At 59.1% G+C, this 17,888-nt stretch overlaps 1 protein-coding gene across 8 annotated transcripts in view; it reads right to left on the bottom strand.

The window, feature by feature from the left end:
• EFR3B (EFR3 homolog B) overlaps nucleotides 1-17,888 on the bottom strand; it is a 38,880-nt gene that overhangs the window by 3,078 nt on the left and 17,914 nt on the right. For 6 of the 8 annotated variants that reach the window (XM_080585507.1, XM_080585506.1, XM_080585509.1 and 3 more), the window contains 18 exons: nucleotides 13,969-14,090; nucleotides 11,742-11,891; nucleotides 10,421-10,555; nucleotides 10,002-10,080; nucleotides 8,668-8,803; nucleotides 7,992-8,153; nucleotides 7,297-7,408; nucleotides 5,443-5,494; nucleotides 5,041-5,213; nucleotides 4,264-4,339; nucleotides 3,365-3,526; nucleotides 2,815-2,946; nucleotides 2,658-2,725; nucleotides 1,789-1,916; nucleotides 1,329-1,420; nucleotides 759-807; nucleotides 356-462; nucleotides 113-162 (listed from right to left, as the gene is read on the bottom strand). In XM_080585507.1, coding sequence (XP_080441633.1) covers nucleotides 113-162; nucleotides 356-462; nucleotides 759-807; nucleotides 1,329-1,420; nucleotides 1,789-1,916; nucleotides 2,658-2,725; nucleotides 2,815-2,946; nucleotides 3,365-3,526; nucleotides 4,264-4,339; nucleotides 5,041-5,213; nucleotides 5,443-5,494; nucleotides 7,297-7,408; nucleotides 7,992-8,153; nucleotides 8,668-8,803; nucleotides 10,002-10,080; nucleotides 10,421-10,555; nucleotides 11,742-11,891; nucleotides 13,969-14,090 — 1,985 coding nt within the window. The remainder of the gene's footprint in view (nucleotides 1-112; nucleotides 163-355; nucleotides 463-758; nucleotides 808-1,328; nucleotides 1,421-1,788; nucleotides 1,917-2,657; nucleotides 2,726-2,814; nucleotides 2,947-3,364; nucleotides 3,527-4,263; nucleotides 4,340-5,040; nucleotides 5,214-5,442; nucleotides 5,495-7,296; nucleotides 7,409-7,991; nucleotides 8,154-8,667; nucleotides 8,804-10,001; nucleotides 10,081-10,420; nucleotides 10,556-11,741; nucleotides 11,892-13,968; nucleotides 14,091-17,888) is intronic. The other 2 variants (XM_080585510.1, XM_080585505.1) reach the window with 1 other exon arrangement.

Raw genomic sequence — 17,888 nt, 5'->3', positions numbered from 1 at the left:
ACACCCCAGTCCCGGGCCAGCACCCACTCCCAGCACCCTGCGAGCACCACGAGCGGGATATGCTCAGCTAGCGGTGCTCAGCACGGCGTGCTCGGCCGTCTCCCCAACTCACCGTATGGTGATCTCGAAGATCTGGTTGAGCTTGCTCTGCAGCAGCGTCGCCTGCAACAGACACGGGGGCCGTGTTAGTGCAGCTGCACCCCAGGGACTGCAGCCCAAGCAGGACAAACACCCCGCCGGCCTTCCCAGAGAAGGAGGAGGGTGGCTTGGCAAAATTCAGAGCTGCGCCGCCACCGTCCACCTCTCCCGGGGGGAGCAGATTGTGGGGGTTTAGAGAGCCACGGCCCCGACTCACCCGGGCGCCGCAGTGAGCAGCGATCTCCTCGAACGGGGCTTTCTGAAATTTCTCCACCACTTGTCGCCTCCGCTCTCGCTCCTGCTCCTCCACGGCGACGCTGTCTACTGAAGCAGAGGGGAGATGGCTCTCAGGTGCTCCCCCCCGCCCCAGCACGGGCCCCCCGCGCCGCACCCCCACCTCCCCAGCAGGCAGGGCGGATGTGGGCATCCCTAGAAAGCTGAGGATGGTTCTTTAGGGACACCCCAGGGCCAGGGAGGTGGAGCTGCCTGGCCACCTTACAACCTGGGTGTAATTCTGCTGTGGCAACGCACCGTGGATCCACGGTGTACGCACCCAGAGGGGTGACTGTACCCACGCACCACCCACAAAACACGTCGGCCTCCACCTCTCCCTCACTTACCTATTGCCTTCTTCAGCGTCTCATACGTGATCTCTTCTGCTGGTGCTCTCTAAAGGGAGGGGAAAAGCAGAGGAGGCTCAGTACACAGCACAGGACACTGTTTGGGGATCAGAACATCCCAGAACCAGTGCCAGGAGCTGCATCCTTGCACCAAAACACAGCCCGTCCTTAAAGAACAGGGATCTCTTTCCCGACAACCTGTACTTTTTAAGTGCTTTTTCAGGCTAGACTACCCTGGCTTTACATCTCCCATGGCTAAGAAATACGCATTCCAAGAAAATAAAGATTTGACACCCAAAAAGCAGTGTGAGACCCTTCCTGCTGTGCAGCTCCCCTTGCACGCTGGGATCCATCAGCACCTGGAGGGGAGCATCAGTGGGAGACGGGGATTTTCTGCCCCCCGCTTGCTGCCAGACATACCAGGGCTGAGTTATACACCCCTGTGCTCACAGCCAGCCAAACACGCAGCCAAATGAAGAATTACAACCCAGCTGCACACTGCCAGGCTGCCAAAAGCTCACAGCACCAAAGGAATGACGCAGTTTCTACACGCCTGGCGTATCACGGTACCTGCTCTCGCTCAGGACTGTTTCTCGACTCCACTTCGACCTGTAGGGAAATGGTCTCACCGATGCTCTTCCTCTTGGACAGGCGATCTTCATCTGGGGAGGAAGTAAATGGACAGAAGAGCTAATTGCAGCCACCCCAGCACCCCCGGACGTACCTTGTGTCCCATCCCCAGGTTAGCAGCCAGTCTGCTCAGGTTTCACCCAAATTCACCCGGCCCAGCAGCACCAAGCCAAGCCCAGCGGGCTTCGTGGCTCCACCAGTCCAGCCTGCCATGCATTTGGCAACCCCAGAAAGCTCCCACCTGACAGTTTTGTCTCTCATTTTCCCCAAAACGGCACTTCTGAGGGAAGGCAGACCAAACACCAGGCCCACGTGCAGCACAAGAACTTCACATCCCCATCGCTGTGCAGAACGAGGAACTGGTTTCCTGCCCCCTGGTCCTCCTGTACCCAGCACGTACCTGTCAGCTGGGGGACGTAGGGTGTGCTGAGGCGGTCCGAGTTGTAGCCGCTGCCCCCCAGCACCTCACTGATCTTGCTCTGCCAAAAGAAGACCTCCGGGCCCAGGCGGTCGAGGCTCTTGCTCAGCCTACAGGGATGGGAAAAAAAAAAACAACAAAAAGCAGGGGAGATGGCAGCACTTCTGCTCAGGGAACAGCACCAGGAAGGAGGGGGCTTCCAGCTCCTTTCAGTGAGAAACAGTGGGCTCATGTGGCTCTGCTTAGTGCCACCACAGCTGGACACGTCACAGTATCTCTGGACTCACCGGTACAAAGCTAGGGAGTACCAGAAGCGCCCTTGACCCATCACGACAGACACAGACGTGCTCAACAGCAGAGCGCCACCCCAAAGTAGGGAATGCCTTGAGACAACAGCGGCACTCAGCGGGGCGGTTTCTCCGTAAGGGACCTCACCACCAACCGTGAGGGATGCAAAGCGTGCCGAGGCTGTCCCAGCAGGAGTGGGACAGCCCAAGCAGCCTCGGCCCCAAGACGATCAGCATGCAGTAGGTGTCTTTGAAATGGTGGCACGCCGTCCTGCCCCCTGAGCAGGGAAAGGGATCAGCCAGCGGAGCCAATCCCGGTGTATGGCCAGCTGTGAGCACCGGCTTTGGCAGCTGGACCCTTCCCTGACTGCGTGGGGTCCTCCTCATATCAAAAAATAGGATGAAGAACACAATGTCCTTCCCACCGTGCCATCCCCAGATGGGAAAGGAAGACAAGCAGAGGCACACCAAGGGTTGATTGACTCTACCACCCATGCTCCTACAGACGCCGAGTCCTCAGGATCAGCTAGCAGGGAAGAGGGTGTTCCCAGAGGAGGCTCTCACCTGGGTCTCTCCACGAACACGTCCTCAGGGAGCAGATAGGGAGCCTCCTTCTGCCGCATCTGGATGACCTGCAGAAGGCAAGCAAGGAACCAAGCTCAAACCTCGCAGGTGCCAGGGGAGCTGCGGCAGACAAGGCATCAGCCCGAGCCCTTCGCACCTCGTGGATGTGCTGGCAGAAGGTGGGCACGGTGATGAGCTGGCTGATGAGGTTCAGGTAAGCTGCTCCGAGGGCAAAGAGCGCGCAGCGGTTGTACGCCGTCAGGTTGTCTTCGTTGATCTGGGCCATCTCCTGCAGCAGAGACACAGAGCCGTGAGACGGGGACAGGCAAGGTCCCGGGGGGGTCCCCATCCACCTCCCAGCACCACCGCCCTGCAAACATCCCAGCTTTTGGAGCAGGGGCTGGGGCGTTGCAGAAGCTGGCAAGCTGACTAGGATCAACCCCTGCAAGTGCAGATCTGATCCCACTGTGGCAGAAGAAGCCGAGAGCCGGTGAGGAGCTTACACCCCCCTTGCTCAGAGACCCCAGCTCCAAAATAAACCCTTCTCCCTTCAGTTCCTCCGTTGCCTCTTCCCAAGTATAGCCCACATCTGGAGAGATTATGTCTGGAGGGGACAAGGCTGGGTAAGATGCTGGGGAAGGAGCATCCTGGCCCACCCAGCACCAGCACTGAGCACCAGCAGCACACCCAGCTTCCCATCTGCCCACCTGCACCGCCAGCACCAGGCGGATGAGGTCCACCACAACCTCCTCGTTAGCCAGCTCGATGCTGATGAGCATCAGCATGCTGTAGAGAGCCTCGTAGTGAGCCTGCACGTTGCTCTCCTCCTTGCATATCAGGTAGATGTGCCGGTAGAGCTGCTGGCCGTGCTGTTGGGACACGGAGGGACACGGTCACCTACTGAGCACCCCCTGCAAGCAACGCTTCCATCGACACAAAGAAAGAAAAGCAGCAGGGCCCAGCAAAGGGGCCACCATCCACGCACGATCCAGAGCTCCTCGGATCACCAAGCAGATGAAGAAAGCCCCAGGAGAGGGAGCTGTGACTACCAGGTGGTGTTTTACCATCTGCTGCTCTTCCTGACAAGGAGGAGGCACCAGCAGGGCTGAGAGCAGAGGCTGGGGCAGGCGAACGGTGCTCGTAGCACCAAGCCCTGTCGCAAGGGAAACGCAGCTCTTCTGAGCCCAGGGGCTGCGCTGCTGCTCCCTGGCATGCAAGCGAATAAACCGACCCTCTCTCGGCCTGAAGTTAGTTCCAGAGGGGTTTAAAACATTTTCGGGCATGGTACAAAGTTGGGAGAAATAAAAATAATAATAATAATTAAAAAAAAAAACGGGTAACTTTGAAAATCACTTGATAAGCAGCATTTGGGACACCAGTACATCCTGAGGTAGTCATTCCTCGGGGCAAATAGCAGATTTAGAGGTCTACAAAGGCCCACGGGCGAAGCACTGATAAAAACTGAATCCCACTGGCTTTTCCCGAGGCTATCCCCAGGTTTAGTGGCCTCATGGGACCCCAGGTCTCCAGAGTACCTTGGGGAAACCGAGACACTGTTCCCACACGGGTCTGCGTAAGGACAGCTCGACCCAGACCCTGACACTACCTTCTTCATGAAGACAGTATCCTGGCGCGAGCATTTCTCCACCTTCAGCTTCAGGACTGAGATGTCGCTGATGGTGCTGCAAGGAAAGGGAAGGGAAAACTCAGACAGGAGGAGGACGCATGATTCCCACTCGCCTGCAGAGCTCTGGCCAGGAACGAGCCCTCTGGGAGGAACCAAGGGTGGGGAAGCTGAAGGGCGGCTTCAAAACCCGTGTGAGCAATTCGGATATTGAAGAGAGCCAAACCCCTACAGGATTTCAAGGCAGTGGCACTCAGGAACACAAAGGCAAGTTGACGAAGCAGCATGCACGCGGGCTACTTTAGCAGGACCACCGCAAACCCCATGGAGATATTTCCATGTGAGATTAGTCACCTTCTTTAGCTTCATTCCTCTCCAGAGTAAGGCTAGCTAAATGCAGCGCAGCGACACCAGCGCCCAGCAGGGCTATCTGTGGGGATGCAATGCAGTCGATGAACCCCCTCGAGGATATCACTGCTCCTGCAAATCCTCCTGGTACCAGTCTGCCTAACTATGGTTACGTCCAGCAGCGTGGTCCCACATCCCTCTGGGCACAGAGAGGCCCCCGCACCCCTCTGGCTCCCGGCAGACCGTTCCTCTGCAGCATTAAACCACCCCAGAACTGGCACCCGATTTAATAACAACCCTTCCAGCAGCTCCCAAGCCTGCCAGCACCCTCAGCCCGGCAGATCTCCCTCCCAAAGCCTGCTCTGTGGGGTCTGCGGGTCCCAGCCCCGCCGGGGAGCCCCGGGCACGTACCTGATGGTGGCGAATTTCTGCCGGTTGCCGTGGCGATCGATGAAGCTGATGAGGATCTCGAGGACAAAGAGGCGTATCTCGGCATCCTCCATGAGGGCTGAGGAGAGCAGCCTGTCCAGGAAGGCGCTGGGAAGCGCCGTGAGCATGTTACTGCACTGGAAGCCCACGGAGACCTGCAGGCGTCAATGAAAAAGGAAGGCAACGTGAAAGCGCCGCTTAGGGGATAAAACGCAGCAATAAAGAGGGGATGCAGGCAGAGAAACTTATGAACAGTTTGAGCTCTTCCTAAACTGCTCAAGGGGAGAGAGCTGCTGAGCTCAGGGCCCCCACAGCAGCAGGTGCCTTTGGTCACAGGCCTCGAAGGGGCTGGACACTCCTGCAGGGACAGTGACACCTCCATACCTGCAGCAGGGACTTCAGGAGCATGATCTGCGTCAGCCGGTTTCGGTTCTCCCTGCCGGGGAGAAAAGAAAGAAATGGTAGAACCCGGGTGAAAACAAAACAACCCTCCTCCCACACCCCCAAAGAACAGAGAGGCCTCAAAGGGCAGGAGCAGTGTCCTGGGAGTCACCGCTGCACACAGCCGTGCTGTGCAAGTCCCCAGAAAACGAGGGTTTACCAGCCAGTAAAAAGGCAGCCGAAGGAAGGATGAACACGAAAGAATTCATCCCAGCTCAGGTACCAGAAACAAGCAGGCACAAAGCGAGCTCAGGATGACGAACCGCTCCGCACGCGCCTGTCCCACCGGCAGCTCCCGAGGGATGCCAGGCACCAGATCCGAACAGGTCCCTCGCTTTAAGCTGCTGAAGAGTGGCAAGATGAAGCCCAGCCCTTCCTGTACCTTTGCTTCTCGCTCCCATCTCTCTTCTTGCAAAGCCACCGTGCACCACGTTTACACTTCAGGGACGTATAACTTTTTTTTTTTTTTAATGCAAAGAGAAGAAATCTTGAATTCTTTACTGTCTGAAGTCAATCCTTCCTAGCCTTCTGCTGGAAGAAAGGGACGCATGGAGCTCCGGAGGCATTTCCAGACTGTCCCATCACCAAAACCCACAGCCTACCCCTGCCTACCACCGCCCAGGGACTAGGCTACACCCCAAGTGGCAGCATTCCCCGAGGCCGAACCGTAGGCTGCAGCTCCTCTGCAAGCTGCTGGTCGGGGTTCAGTCAGACATCCATAGCAAGCACCATCCTTCGCATCTCGTGGGATTCAGAAATTCTCCTGGAGGAAGCTCGTGAGCAGCGACAAACAGCCTGGCGTGGCCATGCCAGCACTGAGAAGTGGCTGGTGAATGGCATCAAGGGGCCACGAGCCTGATCCTGCTGCTGCAAAGAGAGCTGCTGAACAGCCCGGGGAGCCCAGCACGTCTCTCACGACATGAATCAGGATCGAACCAGGAATTACCCCCACGTGAGCGAGGAGCAGAGCACGTCTCCTATCAGCCCAAGCCTCTCTCCCACCAGAAACAAGTGGGAAGAGCCTGACCACACTCCGAGGACAAATATAGCATGAAAATCTGTTCGCTCTTTACCTCCACGTTTCAGCGCTGATACCCTCGCTCCAAATAGCTCTCAGACTCGGTTCCAGCACTTCTCAAGGGATTATGTTGTTTGGGTGTTTTCCTTTCCCTCTCTTCCCCCGCAGCCGGGTTTACACACCGCCTACCGCCCAGTGGCAATAAAAGCCTGGAGGCAGCTCGGAGGGGCCAAACACGGGGTGGGGAGGCAGCAGGGAGCAGCTGGTCCCACGAAGCCATAAGCTTCTCAAAAACATAAGCTTCTCAGAAGCCAGCGGCCGCCTTGCTGCCCTAAGCATCCCATCTGAAGTCACTCCCCTGAATTTTATTCTTTCTTCCCTGCTAATTTGGGACGGCACCCCCAGGACTAAGCTCCTCACCCGAATCCTTCAGGTACCCAAAGGAAAGCGGAGTTCAGCTGCAGCATCACTGCCTGTAAATACCTTTCCCCCTTAATGCTCCAGTGTTTCTAAGGACCCCAAAACCTTGTAATCATGGCTGCAGCAGACGGCAAAGCATTTTCAACAAGGATCTCATGTTCCTCAACTTCCTTTGGCGGAAGCTGTTGATGTTCAGACTTTCCAATAATGCACCCACACCCCACCCTGTCCCCAAAGGTGGGAAGTTTCAGGAGCTCCCCAGCACTTCCAGCCCCACGTTTTTGCTTCCAGGCATGGGACAGAGCAAGGAGAGCAGGGCAGGGGAAAGGAAGAGGAGGGAGGAAGGCATCCGTTCTCACCCAGCTTTGCCAGCCTCGATGGACTGCTGCGAGGACGGCAGCGGCACCTTGTTCATGATGAAGACCATCACCTCGGACTGCTGGTACGTGGGCAGCGTGCTGGCAAAGGACCCTGCGGGGACAAGGGCACGCTGGCAACTTGTGAGCCACAGCCCACCACCCGCAGGGCCTGCCGCCCTGAAAGTACCAGGGCTGTGGGGTCTGCCATCCCACCCTGCTCCGATCCAGCCCTCAGCCAGGCTGGGATAGGAGAAGGCCTCCCCGGCTCTGGTCCCTGCAGGCAGCTTCTCCTCCAGGATGATTCAAAACCCATCCGAACGCCTCCCGTGAGGAACAGCCCCAGGCTCAGGCAGGGCGAGGTTGAGAGAAGCCAAGCCCTGCCTCCAACCCCTCTTTTTGGGGTACATCCCCACCCTCACCAGCTCCTGCAGGCTCTACCTGCCCTCTCCTCCTCCTCTCCTTCCTTCCTCAGGGTCTCCTACCCGGGGAGAAGCTCAGCTTTGCCCGCACGCAGCAGCTCTGCCGGGGATCGCTGGGGTTGCGATGCCACCTGGCGATAACCCCCCGCCACGCAAGGGAGAAAATCCCACTTCCCATCGCTGCTTTTAGGACGAGGGTGATTTTGTTTCACACCCTGAGATGCAGAAGGCAGAAACCTCCCACGCCGGGGGGCCACGCGCTGCAGGACACCCCACCTATGGTTTTAATGACGGCCTCCTGGAACATCCTCTCCTCGTGCTCCTTGATGATCTTGGTGCTGACGCCCGCGGCGCAGTCGTAGCTCCCCGTCAGCGCGTAGTCGATGCTGAGCCGCAGCTGCCTCAGCAGGGTGTTAAACACCTCCAGCACCGTGGGACCTGCGAAAGCCACAGGGGAGAGATGGGGGAGCTGTGCCAGAAGAGAGCCGTGCTTTTTCCCAGGGAGCTGGAGCCCGTAGTTTCCCTAAGGATGGTGTGGTTCATGCCTCCTATTACCCCATAAACTGACTGAAAACCCTTCTGGCCACACGCGCAGTAAGTTTTAAACCCACCAGTCAAGACAGGAGAGAAGCAGACTTCTAGGGGCAACATCAGCTCGGTGTATTCGGAGTGAGCCCCAGAAAAAGAGCCCTGAAAATCCCTTTGCCCCCCTGCGTGGAGGCGAGGGCTGGCATCGCACTCAGCCATCTAAAGCCAGCCGTACATGGGTGTCGTGCTCGGGTGCGCTGAAATGGCACCCAACGGATCCCCAGCTCTCCTCGACGCTCCGGACCAGATCCCCCAAGCACCGGCTCACACCCGGGAGCACACCAAACCTCCAGCAGCTCTTCACATCTCCCACCAAAAGATACGGGCAGCAGGATGGACGGAGAGGATGGATCCGTGCACCTACCTACAGATCCGGAGGCTGCGATCACCGCTGCCTCCGAGAGGACCTCCACGATGCCCGCGCGCACGGTGGCCGCGCTCTTGCTGTTGGCGTCCAGGTGCCCCAGAAGCTGCTGGATCACAAGGTGGGAGTGCTGCGGCTGGAAGGAGAGCAGGAACGTCAGCGCAGGTGCCACGTGCACGAGGCGGTGACCCTCTTCTGGGACCCACGCAGCCACCGAGGACAAATCCTGCACACGTGCCCAGCTGTGCCGAGTCCCTCGCTCTTTCCAGCATAGCTCCAGATGCAGAACAAGAGGGCACCCAGAGGAAGGCTGTTTTATGAGAGCTCGGAGCAATCTGCACGGGGAAAAATGTTCTGAAGAGCTGTTGAGATCTAAGGACATTGTGACGATTAATCCTGGGGATTTCAGGGAGAAGGGTCCCGCTGAGTTATTGCGACCCTACACCTCCAGTACGCATTAACAGGATTTTATAAAATCTAGCAGTGCTGTAAAGGATTTTAGGCAATTTGCAGGATTAGAAACATGAAACGGGAGCGGGGGATGGCGACGTGCTCGTCAGAGCACTGGTTCCCCAAGCAGAGCTGTGGTTTGGCCGAGTCCAAAAGCAAAGCAAACTGCCAAGGGGGTGAAGTGGGGCAGCGGGTCCGGGGCAGCCCCAGCACCATGGGGAGTCAGCAGCACTGTACCCATCATCACACAGGGACCCACGCGTGGAAAAAGAAAGGACGGGCCATTTTCCTTCACTTTGGGGGTTACCTAAATGGCATTTCCATGGCCAGGGCTCCCGGTGAAAAGGGGAAGAGTCTGGCAGGGCCTGTCCCTGTCTAAGGACTTTCCACCCCTCCTTTTCTGCAGGGACAGGGGAGCTTGGGTTAAATTCCCACAGCAGCGATGTGGAAAGGGGCAGCTTCCCACCAAAGCCAGGCCGCTTCCTTCGGAGCGTTTCACAGCCTGCTGCCAACCCGCCTGATTCAGCAGGGCTTTGCTTTCTGCTGAGAGGGAGGCGGGCGCTGCCAGGACTGAGATACGGGCTCCAGGCACAGCACCCTAAAACGCACCCAGGTGGCACAAAGCGAGGCTAAGGAGCATCAGACCTTTATCTGCGGGGCCCCCAGCCCGCCCTGCCACGCAGCCCAGTGGCTGCACCGTCTGCAGCCTGTTTTGGGGCACGTTCAGGGGCTGAGCCCATCGCAAGTGCTCGGTCTCGGCGCTGTCGGGATGCAGCAATGCGGCAGCTGCTCTGACTCAGCCCAGCCCCGGGCGCTCCCGGGCACGCACGCGCGTCCCCAGCCCGCGCCGCTGGCCACAGCCACCCCCCCCGCCAGCTCCCCACCTGGATCGAGTACATGATGATCCTGAAGCAGCGGGTGGCAAAGATCTTCGGCTCCCAGAGCGAGTGGTTATCCAGGTGGCTGGGGAGAGATGGAAACGGAGGGGACGGTGACTGCAGGTCCCCCGAAGCACGCAGTGCTGCAAAGCTGCCCCAGGAGCCAGGGACAGGCAGGAGCAGCAGGGAGCAGGCGATGCGGGTGAGAGCAGGGACACAAACTGCTCTCTGAAGCGACTTTTCTCAGCAACAGGTATCTATCCAGTGCCACCTTCCCCAACGCATCCAAAAAGGAGAGCTCAGCCTGCAACCTGGTCACCGTCTCCAGCACCGTGCTGGAGGAGCACGTGCCTTCATCCCACCTCCGGCCCTCGTCGGCTGCTTCTCCGTGCCCTTGTGCCGAAAAGGAAGGACGCCCAACTTACATGAGGACGGGTTTGATGGCGTTCTTGATGTTGCCGTACGCCGCCCGGCCCAGCAGCTCCCGCAGGCACCTCTCCGCCAGCTCCGTGGGACTCTCCTTCTCCTTCTCAGTGGCTTGCAGCGGCGAGGGGGAGCGGCTGTGAAAGCAGAGGAGGGCGATGAGAGTGGATCTGAGCGTGCAGCAGCAGCGGGGGAGAAGAGGCACGGAGCCCAGATGGGAGGGGATGCAGCAAAACAGTCGTGGCGTCTGCCTCTAGCCCCTGCTGCCACGGGCTACCCCTCGCGCAGCGGCAGCCACACGTCGCCCCGCCAGGAAGGTGGCGTAGCTCCATCACGGCACAGCCCAGGCACAAATTGCTGCTGGATTTGGGCCAGATCAGCAGGCAGCGCAGGTGCACGGATCGCAGGGCAGGGGGATGTGCTGGGATGGCCCCCTTCCCTGCAGGAACGGCCCCCATGTCCCCGGGACTGGAAGGAGACTCAGTTCTCAGCGCTGGCGGGGGGGGAAGGACGTTATCAGTGAGGACGCAGGGCACAGTGTCCTCCCAGGGGGGGACACAACCTCCCAGAGGAGGAAGAACACAGCAGTCGGCGTGGCGCAGCACAAGTCGCGCTGAACACGCACACCCCGGAGGCGATTTTCACGCTGGGGCTGTGTGGCATCGCAGGGACACAGCAAACGCCTTTTTTCCGCTTCAGTGCTTCAGTTTACAAGAAAAAGGGGGGTTGCATCCGGCCCAAAGCCATCTTCCCAGGACTGATACATCTCTCCTAACCTTCAAAAGGAAAATCCCAGGAGAAATTCGTGCCTGCTTCCCCACTCTGTGCTTCTCAGCTGAACAATTCCCCTCCAGACACCCAGCTGGTGGCGAGCAGGCAGCCAGCAGGGGGTTATGCCGGCAGAACGGAGGGCCAGGGAGCAGAGCCCTGTTTCAGCTCCTCGCGTTCCCCTTGCCTGGCTTTAACCTAATTGCTTCGGTAGCATTTAAGCACAAATCCTCGCAGGGCTCAGCCCACCGAGCAGGCAGCTCAGAGCCTTCGCAAACAGAGCGCGTCCTAACTGCAGGGACGGTGCTGAGAGCTCTCCTCCAGAGGTACCATGCTGCCCTGCAGTGGCTGAGACAGCAATAACCTTCCCGGCAGCAGGTAACAGGCAGGGCTCCTGCCATCTGCATCATCCTTCAGCAAGGACACTCACAGGGCTTCCCCTCTGACCACCAGAGGCCTTTTTCACACGAGGTGCAGGCACGAAGCAGCCCACGACGTCCCCCCCAGGCAAAACCTGGCTGAAAGCAGCCCCGAAGCCGCCGGCAGAGCCCTCACCTCTCAGCCTCCTCCACGTGCTGCAAGTTGAAGAGCAGCGAGGGCACGATTTTGTCCATGTGCTGCGGGTCCCAGATGTTGGCTTGAAGCTCGTCGTTCACCGTCTTCCTCACCACCCCTTGCAGGCCTTTAATGCCCGACATCCGGATCCTGGGGAAAAAAAAAAAAATCGACATCAGAATATTATCTATCTATATACGTAGGTAGAACTTTACATTTCTATACGTACATATATATACATGGGTGAAATTGTACAAGAAGTTGGAGAGAAGGCGCTGATTCTGCCCCACAGGAGGGGTTCACATTGACAATGCTCCAATTCTCCGCTGTGGGCCTGGTACACCCTACAGATATCACTCTGCCCTGCACCCCAAAGACACTCGGCTTCCTACAAGCCGACAGATCCAAGCAGGAAAGGCTCTGAAGCAGCCCAAATCGTTCTGGCAGCAGCAGCCGGCTCCCATCCACAGCCTTTCCTGGGAAGCCCCCGGGCGAGCTGCAGCCACGCGCTAACCGAGATGGAGAGGTGGCGCCAGCAGCCCGGCCTCTGACGAGGGATGGTTTTGGCCCCGGTATGCACGGAGGGTTTTTTGTTGCTTCCTCTGTTCCCAGTAACCACACCACACCCACAGGGATGCTGGATACCAGGAAACCTCGATGTGCTTTGACACCTGTGTCTTTTCTGGGTCCAGAGCTCCTGACTCTGCTCTAATCGAAGCCATCAATAAAAATCTCCCTACGCAGCTAAGTCTGAAACCAGCCCCTCAAAACCCAATGCTAATGCCTAAAGAAGATAGCGTGTGCTGATCTGCAGAAATAAACGCGTTGAATAACCTGCTCTGAGGTCTCCCTATCTCATTTTGCAGACCCGGTCAAGGCAACAATCTGCCCACGACACTACTCTTGAAGAAGGGCCACCGAGCAGGAGCAGGGTCGCGGGAACGCCGAGCCCTCCTTTTTAATTACAGGAGAGGCAGAATTTCTTCCAGTCTCCGACACAGCGTCAGCAGGGCCCTAAAAGTCAATTGGAAATAACGAGCCTCTGGCATCACTTCCTGATTAAGGAAAAGAAGCTACCTGCAAGTCTGCAGCGGTGACGGGAGGCTGGAAGTCCCCGGAGAGGAGCAGCAAACCTCAGGGGTTCAGGGTTTCAAACCTCAGGGGCTCACCCCTCCGGAAGGCGACCGGTCCCTGGTACTGCAGCTCCAGGAACGGCACCAGCACAGCACCAGGCTGTGCAGAAACGCTGCCTGACGCCCAGGCTCCACTCAAAAATTGCCCCTGGCAGCAGCCACCTCCTCTGCACAGGCTCCCAGCAGCAGCCACGGGTGCTGTGCCATCAGCGCCTCGCGGGGAGGCACACGGTCATTTCAAGTGCCGGGTCTTTTTAAACACGCCGCCGCGAGCCCTGGCTCTGGCAGCAGTAAACAACATTAATCTGTCTGCTTTCGTCTTAATTAATCCCCTCAGGGCACGTTTCCCATCGCAGCAAAGCCCGTCGGTGCTCAGCGCTGTCTAGAGACACGGCCACCTTTAAAGGTGGAAAATAAAAGCCCGCAGCTGCAGGAGGCACTTTCTGAACGTGCAATTATTTAATACTGGGCTTCTTCCCAGCATCACCACCTTTCGGAACCGGGACCAGGATCGTTTCCTTGCCGCCTCCTCTGAGCTCTGGCCCAGCCCCGGAGCAGAGGTGAGAAACGCTTGAGGAGGCGCCGAGGCAGCTCGGGTGGGCAGCCTCCGGGTGCTACCTGCCCACGTTCTGCCCCAAAACAAGAAGTTTCAAGTGTGCTGTGGCCAAGGGCACAACGTTTGTCCCTTGTCGTGTCACTGGCTGTGCTCGGAGCTGGCCCTGCTGTCAGGACAGAAAACGCAAACTGTCTTTTCTCGCACGTGCAACGCTGCACACAGCGTCCCACACGGCACCAGAAGCTGGATACGTGCTGCACTGCATTTCCTACGCTTCTGCTTCATCCTCCCGTAGAGCCAGGAGGGCTTAACGTGGGGAAAATAAAGGAGGGGAGAGAAGAGCAGCCGATTTTAAGCCTGAGAGCGCCCAGCTCTGGGGAATCACAGCACCAAGCAACGGGCCCGTGCAGCCTGCATCCAACCTGCTCCCAAAATGAGGTGCTCCTCCAGGAAAGGCAAAGGCTGGGGGCACAGGGAAGCCCCCCGGCGTGCCTGCAGAACCAGGGACACCGCTGCTGGCTTCGCTCGTGGCACTCACTTCGTCCGGATCTCCAGGTCGTCGTGGCTGGAGTGGCACATCTCGCTGAAGCGGGAGACAAAGAAGTCGTAGCTGCGGTGGTAGGACGGGGTGTCCTCCTCGATGTTGGCAAACTTCACGAACTGGGAGAGGAGAAACAGAGGCTCAGCACAAAGGACGCAACAAAAAGAGTCTGAAAACACCTCCCCGGATCAGAGCGGACACGCACCGGGCTCCAGCAGCGCTACAAAGGACCCCGCCGCGGCAGCTCGCGCGTGCTCAGGGCCACAAACCAGCTGCACCCAGGACGTCTGCAAGCAGGAGCGTGTCACGGCACAGCCCCACCGGGCTGCAGCAGCGCTCGGGCCCGGCTCTGGGTGCTGTCAACCCCACCGCGAGCCCCAGCAGAGGGCACGTAGAAGCGCAGCGAGGCCCTGAGTTAAAGACTTCTAACGTGCACGCCGGTAACTGAGAGAGAAATTTGCCCCCGGCTTCTTTCCAGCCTCCCGGCTGGCACAAAAACCTTCCCAAACACGGCCTCGGGGTGAAAACGGCCTGGGAAATGACAAGGAGGAAACAAGCTGCAAGTGGAACCACACCCCAGGTCTGCCCGCAGCACCCGGCAAGCCAAGGTCCCGGCCGTGGCTTCTTTCCAGTCTGGCCGCACCAGCGGGCGTGGAGCTTGCCAGGAGCCAGCCAGGAGCTTGCCAGGAAAGCCGTCTGACCGACAGAGCTGGGGTTTCGGCTTTCAAGGAGAAAAATTAGGGGGAAGAAGGGATAAACTACGTTTTCAAGCTTCCTTCTGACTTCACAAACTTCTTCAAAGGGTCAAGCAGGAAGAGGAGACCTCGGCTCATGCAGTCACGCCGCCAGGAGTAAATAAAAAAGGGCAAAATAAGTAAAACGTGTGTAGCACGAGAGTGGCCACAAAATCCAAGGCGTCAGCTCCTGGCCTGAGCACACGCAGGACACGGACCCAGGCTGGATCCACCCACCAGCGCCTGGTGCTGGGAACAGATGAGGTTTGCCCTTGGCCCGTGCCACCAGGACCTCGTGCTTTATCCTCCCCCTCGGAGCAAGGGAATAAGCAGCTGGCAGAGAGCCGGGGGGATGAAATCTGCTGGCTGGATTACACTCCTGTGCTGCGCTCACGTTAGCGGCTGGGAAAGCTGAGGCCGCTTGGTGGGACACGCCAGGAAGGGAGAGGATGCTCCCTGTCCAGGCAAACGCCCCCAAACCGCCCCAAATTGCGCCGAGAGAGCAACGCCGCCGCCGCTGCATTCGAGCTCGGGAGCCGCTCGCTAAAACCGCCCTCTGGCAGGCGAGGAAAGCAGCCAAGAGACACAGAGGAGCCCTTGGGCGAGATCCAAGCCCCGACCCGCCGGCGGAGGCGGAGGACGGAGCCGCGCACGCCCACCGGCCCTCCGAGCGAGAACGTCTCCTGCTACAGGCACGTGCCGGCGCCGCGGGAAGGCTCCCTCGTGCCAGACGGGGAGGCTGCGGCACGGGGTGCTGATGCTGGCTCAGCACCGCCACCGACAGCGGCGCAGCTTTGCGGCGGCGCCGGGCGATCCCGCGGCACTCACGCGAGCCGTCCGGGGCGGCGCGAAGGCTCGGGCTGAGGTTTCGGGACGGCCTCGATCATCCTGGGAGGATCAGACTTACCTGCAGGGGGTTACCTGTCCCCCCCGGCGCCTCCTTCCTCACCCTACGGGCAGCCTCTCCTCTCTTCTTCCTCTCTGCGGGCAAACGGCCCCCGGTGCCCCCCCGCAGCTGGCAAAGCCAGCCCTGCCCGTCCCAGCCCTTGCCACCCAGGGCCAGGCACCGATCGGCGTGCGCCCGCTGCGCCAGGCTATTAATAACGTCAGCTGCAAAGGCTGGCTCTGTACCGCCGAAGGAGCTGGCTCAGCCCTGCCAGGAACCGTTCCCAGAGCACGGGGACCGGCTCCGGCTGCTAAACTCCCTCTTACTCACCAGAAAAATGCAGGGCTGTTACATAAGGAACCTCTGTACCAGGCAGGGAGCACAACGTGGTGGGGTTTTTTTTGGTGTTTTTGTTTTTTTTTTTTTTAAAGCTCGTGGCAGCTCCACGTGCAGCCGGAGGCGAGGGCAGGATGCGCAGCGAGGAGCAGGAACCGGGCTCCCCGGGGGAGCCGTCCCGAGCACCCCCAAGGCCAGGAAAAGTTGTGGAAAAAAAGAAAAGGAAGGAAAAAAAGGGCACGTCCTCGGTAGAGGGGGCTGAGGTTGGCCGTGAGCCGAGGACTGTGCACCTTCCAGCTGCTGCCTGCAGGTGCTGAGCACCTCGGGGCACCCAGCCCACGCGCAAGCTGCCCCTACGAGGGCAATTGTGGGCAAAATTGGGCAAATACCCACCCCGGTCCCGCTGCCAACCTGTGCCCCGGGGCAAAAAGCATGGATGGAAAAGTCCCAGCGAGAGCCAGGCTGGCAGGGAGGGCACCAAACCTTCAGGGAAAGGGCTTCGTGCGAGATCCGTTGCTGAAAACAAAGCTGAAAAGCTGGCTCTGGGGCTCCGTGACCCATCTCCCACCGCCAAAATCTAAAACGCTGGACCACAACGCTGCTCCTGCTGTGGTTTGAAGGGCCGTGGGGCTGGGCAGGGGTAACGCTGCCGCCTGGAAGTCCATCAGACACAAACGCATCAGAAGAGGCACATCGAGGAGGGGGAAGAGCCGCTTAAACGACAGACCCGTGACGGTTTGAGGAAAAATAAAGCGGGGACGACGCTGGGCTGGAAACCAGACGGTTCCTACCCGAAGCAGGGACGCTGCCCGGCAGCCTCTGAACGAGGATGAGAAACCAAAGTGGATTTGAGCTGCCGCTCCGTATGTTCACCCCGGGGATTACCCAAGGAGGGGCTGTGGCGATCGCGGGCCGCTGGCTATCTGCTGCTGCCGTGCCGGTCCTGGCAGCCCCTCTGCAGCTCGCGGCGAGGAGGGAGGTGTGTGGAAGGAGAGATTTCACGCAGAATGACTCACTGGGAGCAGGTTTCTATAAACAACCTCCTCCCGCCTTCGCCATCGGCTCCGTTATTGTGCAGGCTGCTCGAAGACGGCACCCACTAATTAAGCCCGAGCCCGAGGCGCGTTCCTTGTTAGCAGATCCAGGGAGAAGTGGCTCGTTATCATTACCCACTCCTCCATGAGAGCCCGCAAGGGTTCCTGTGCTGTTTGCCCTCCGAACGCCGCCACGCTCCGGGAAACCAAAGGAAAAGCCGTTAAATCGTCACTCCTGATCTGGACCCCTCGTTACAGCATCCACCACCGACTGCTGCCCACGGTTAAACCACGGAAACACGGTGCCTCCTGCTCCGGGGTGCCTGTGTCGGGGCACCCTCGGGCGCAGAGGGACGAGGGTAATGCCTGGAGATCCTGCTCCCATCCCGAGGAGCTTCCCCCTGCAGCAAACCTGGGGCTTGTGGTGGCATCGCCACGGTAAAAACACCGCGGCAAGGTGCTGTCGGCAGCAGGCAGCCCGGTCCCGCCGGGCGATCGATGCTCCTGCTCCTCCCCGAGCTGAGGATGAATAAATAGGTTTGCCGACGGGCAGCTCCCAGCGCTCTCAGCCGGGAGCACTCAGCAGCCAGGGAGAAGGGGGTGTGAGAGGTCTCCGCGCCTCTGCCCGTCCCTCTCCCATCACGCAGCAGAGAAAGAAAGATCAGGGCTGAGCTGCCCCTGAATTTCCCAGACACTCAAGACATTTGCCTCGTCCACCCTGCTGCCCGAAGGAGGTTCGGCTTCACCTAACCCCTCTTTTTTTTTTTTTTTTAGGTACACCCAGTACTCCCAGTAAAACCGGCAAGGAGCAAGCTGTCCCCCAGCAGGAAGGCAGCTCACGAGCATCCCCGCCGGCTGCCAGCCGGGATCAGCAGTTTGGACGTCACCTCGCTCGTTCGCGCCGCTCATTTCACGGCTGCGACTGAC

Source organism: Anser brachyrhynchus (genome assembly GCF_964034855.1).
Source record: "Anser brachyrhynchus genome assembly, chromosome: 3".
NCBI lineage: Eukaryota > Metazoa > Chordata > Aves > Anseriformes > Anatidae > Anser > Anser brachyrhynchus.
The sequence above is the reverse complement of the archived record's forward strand: the minus strand, read 5'-3'. Positions and strand labels throughout refer to the sequence as shown.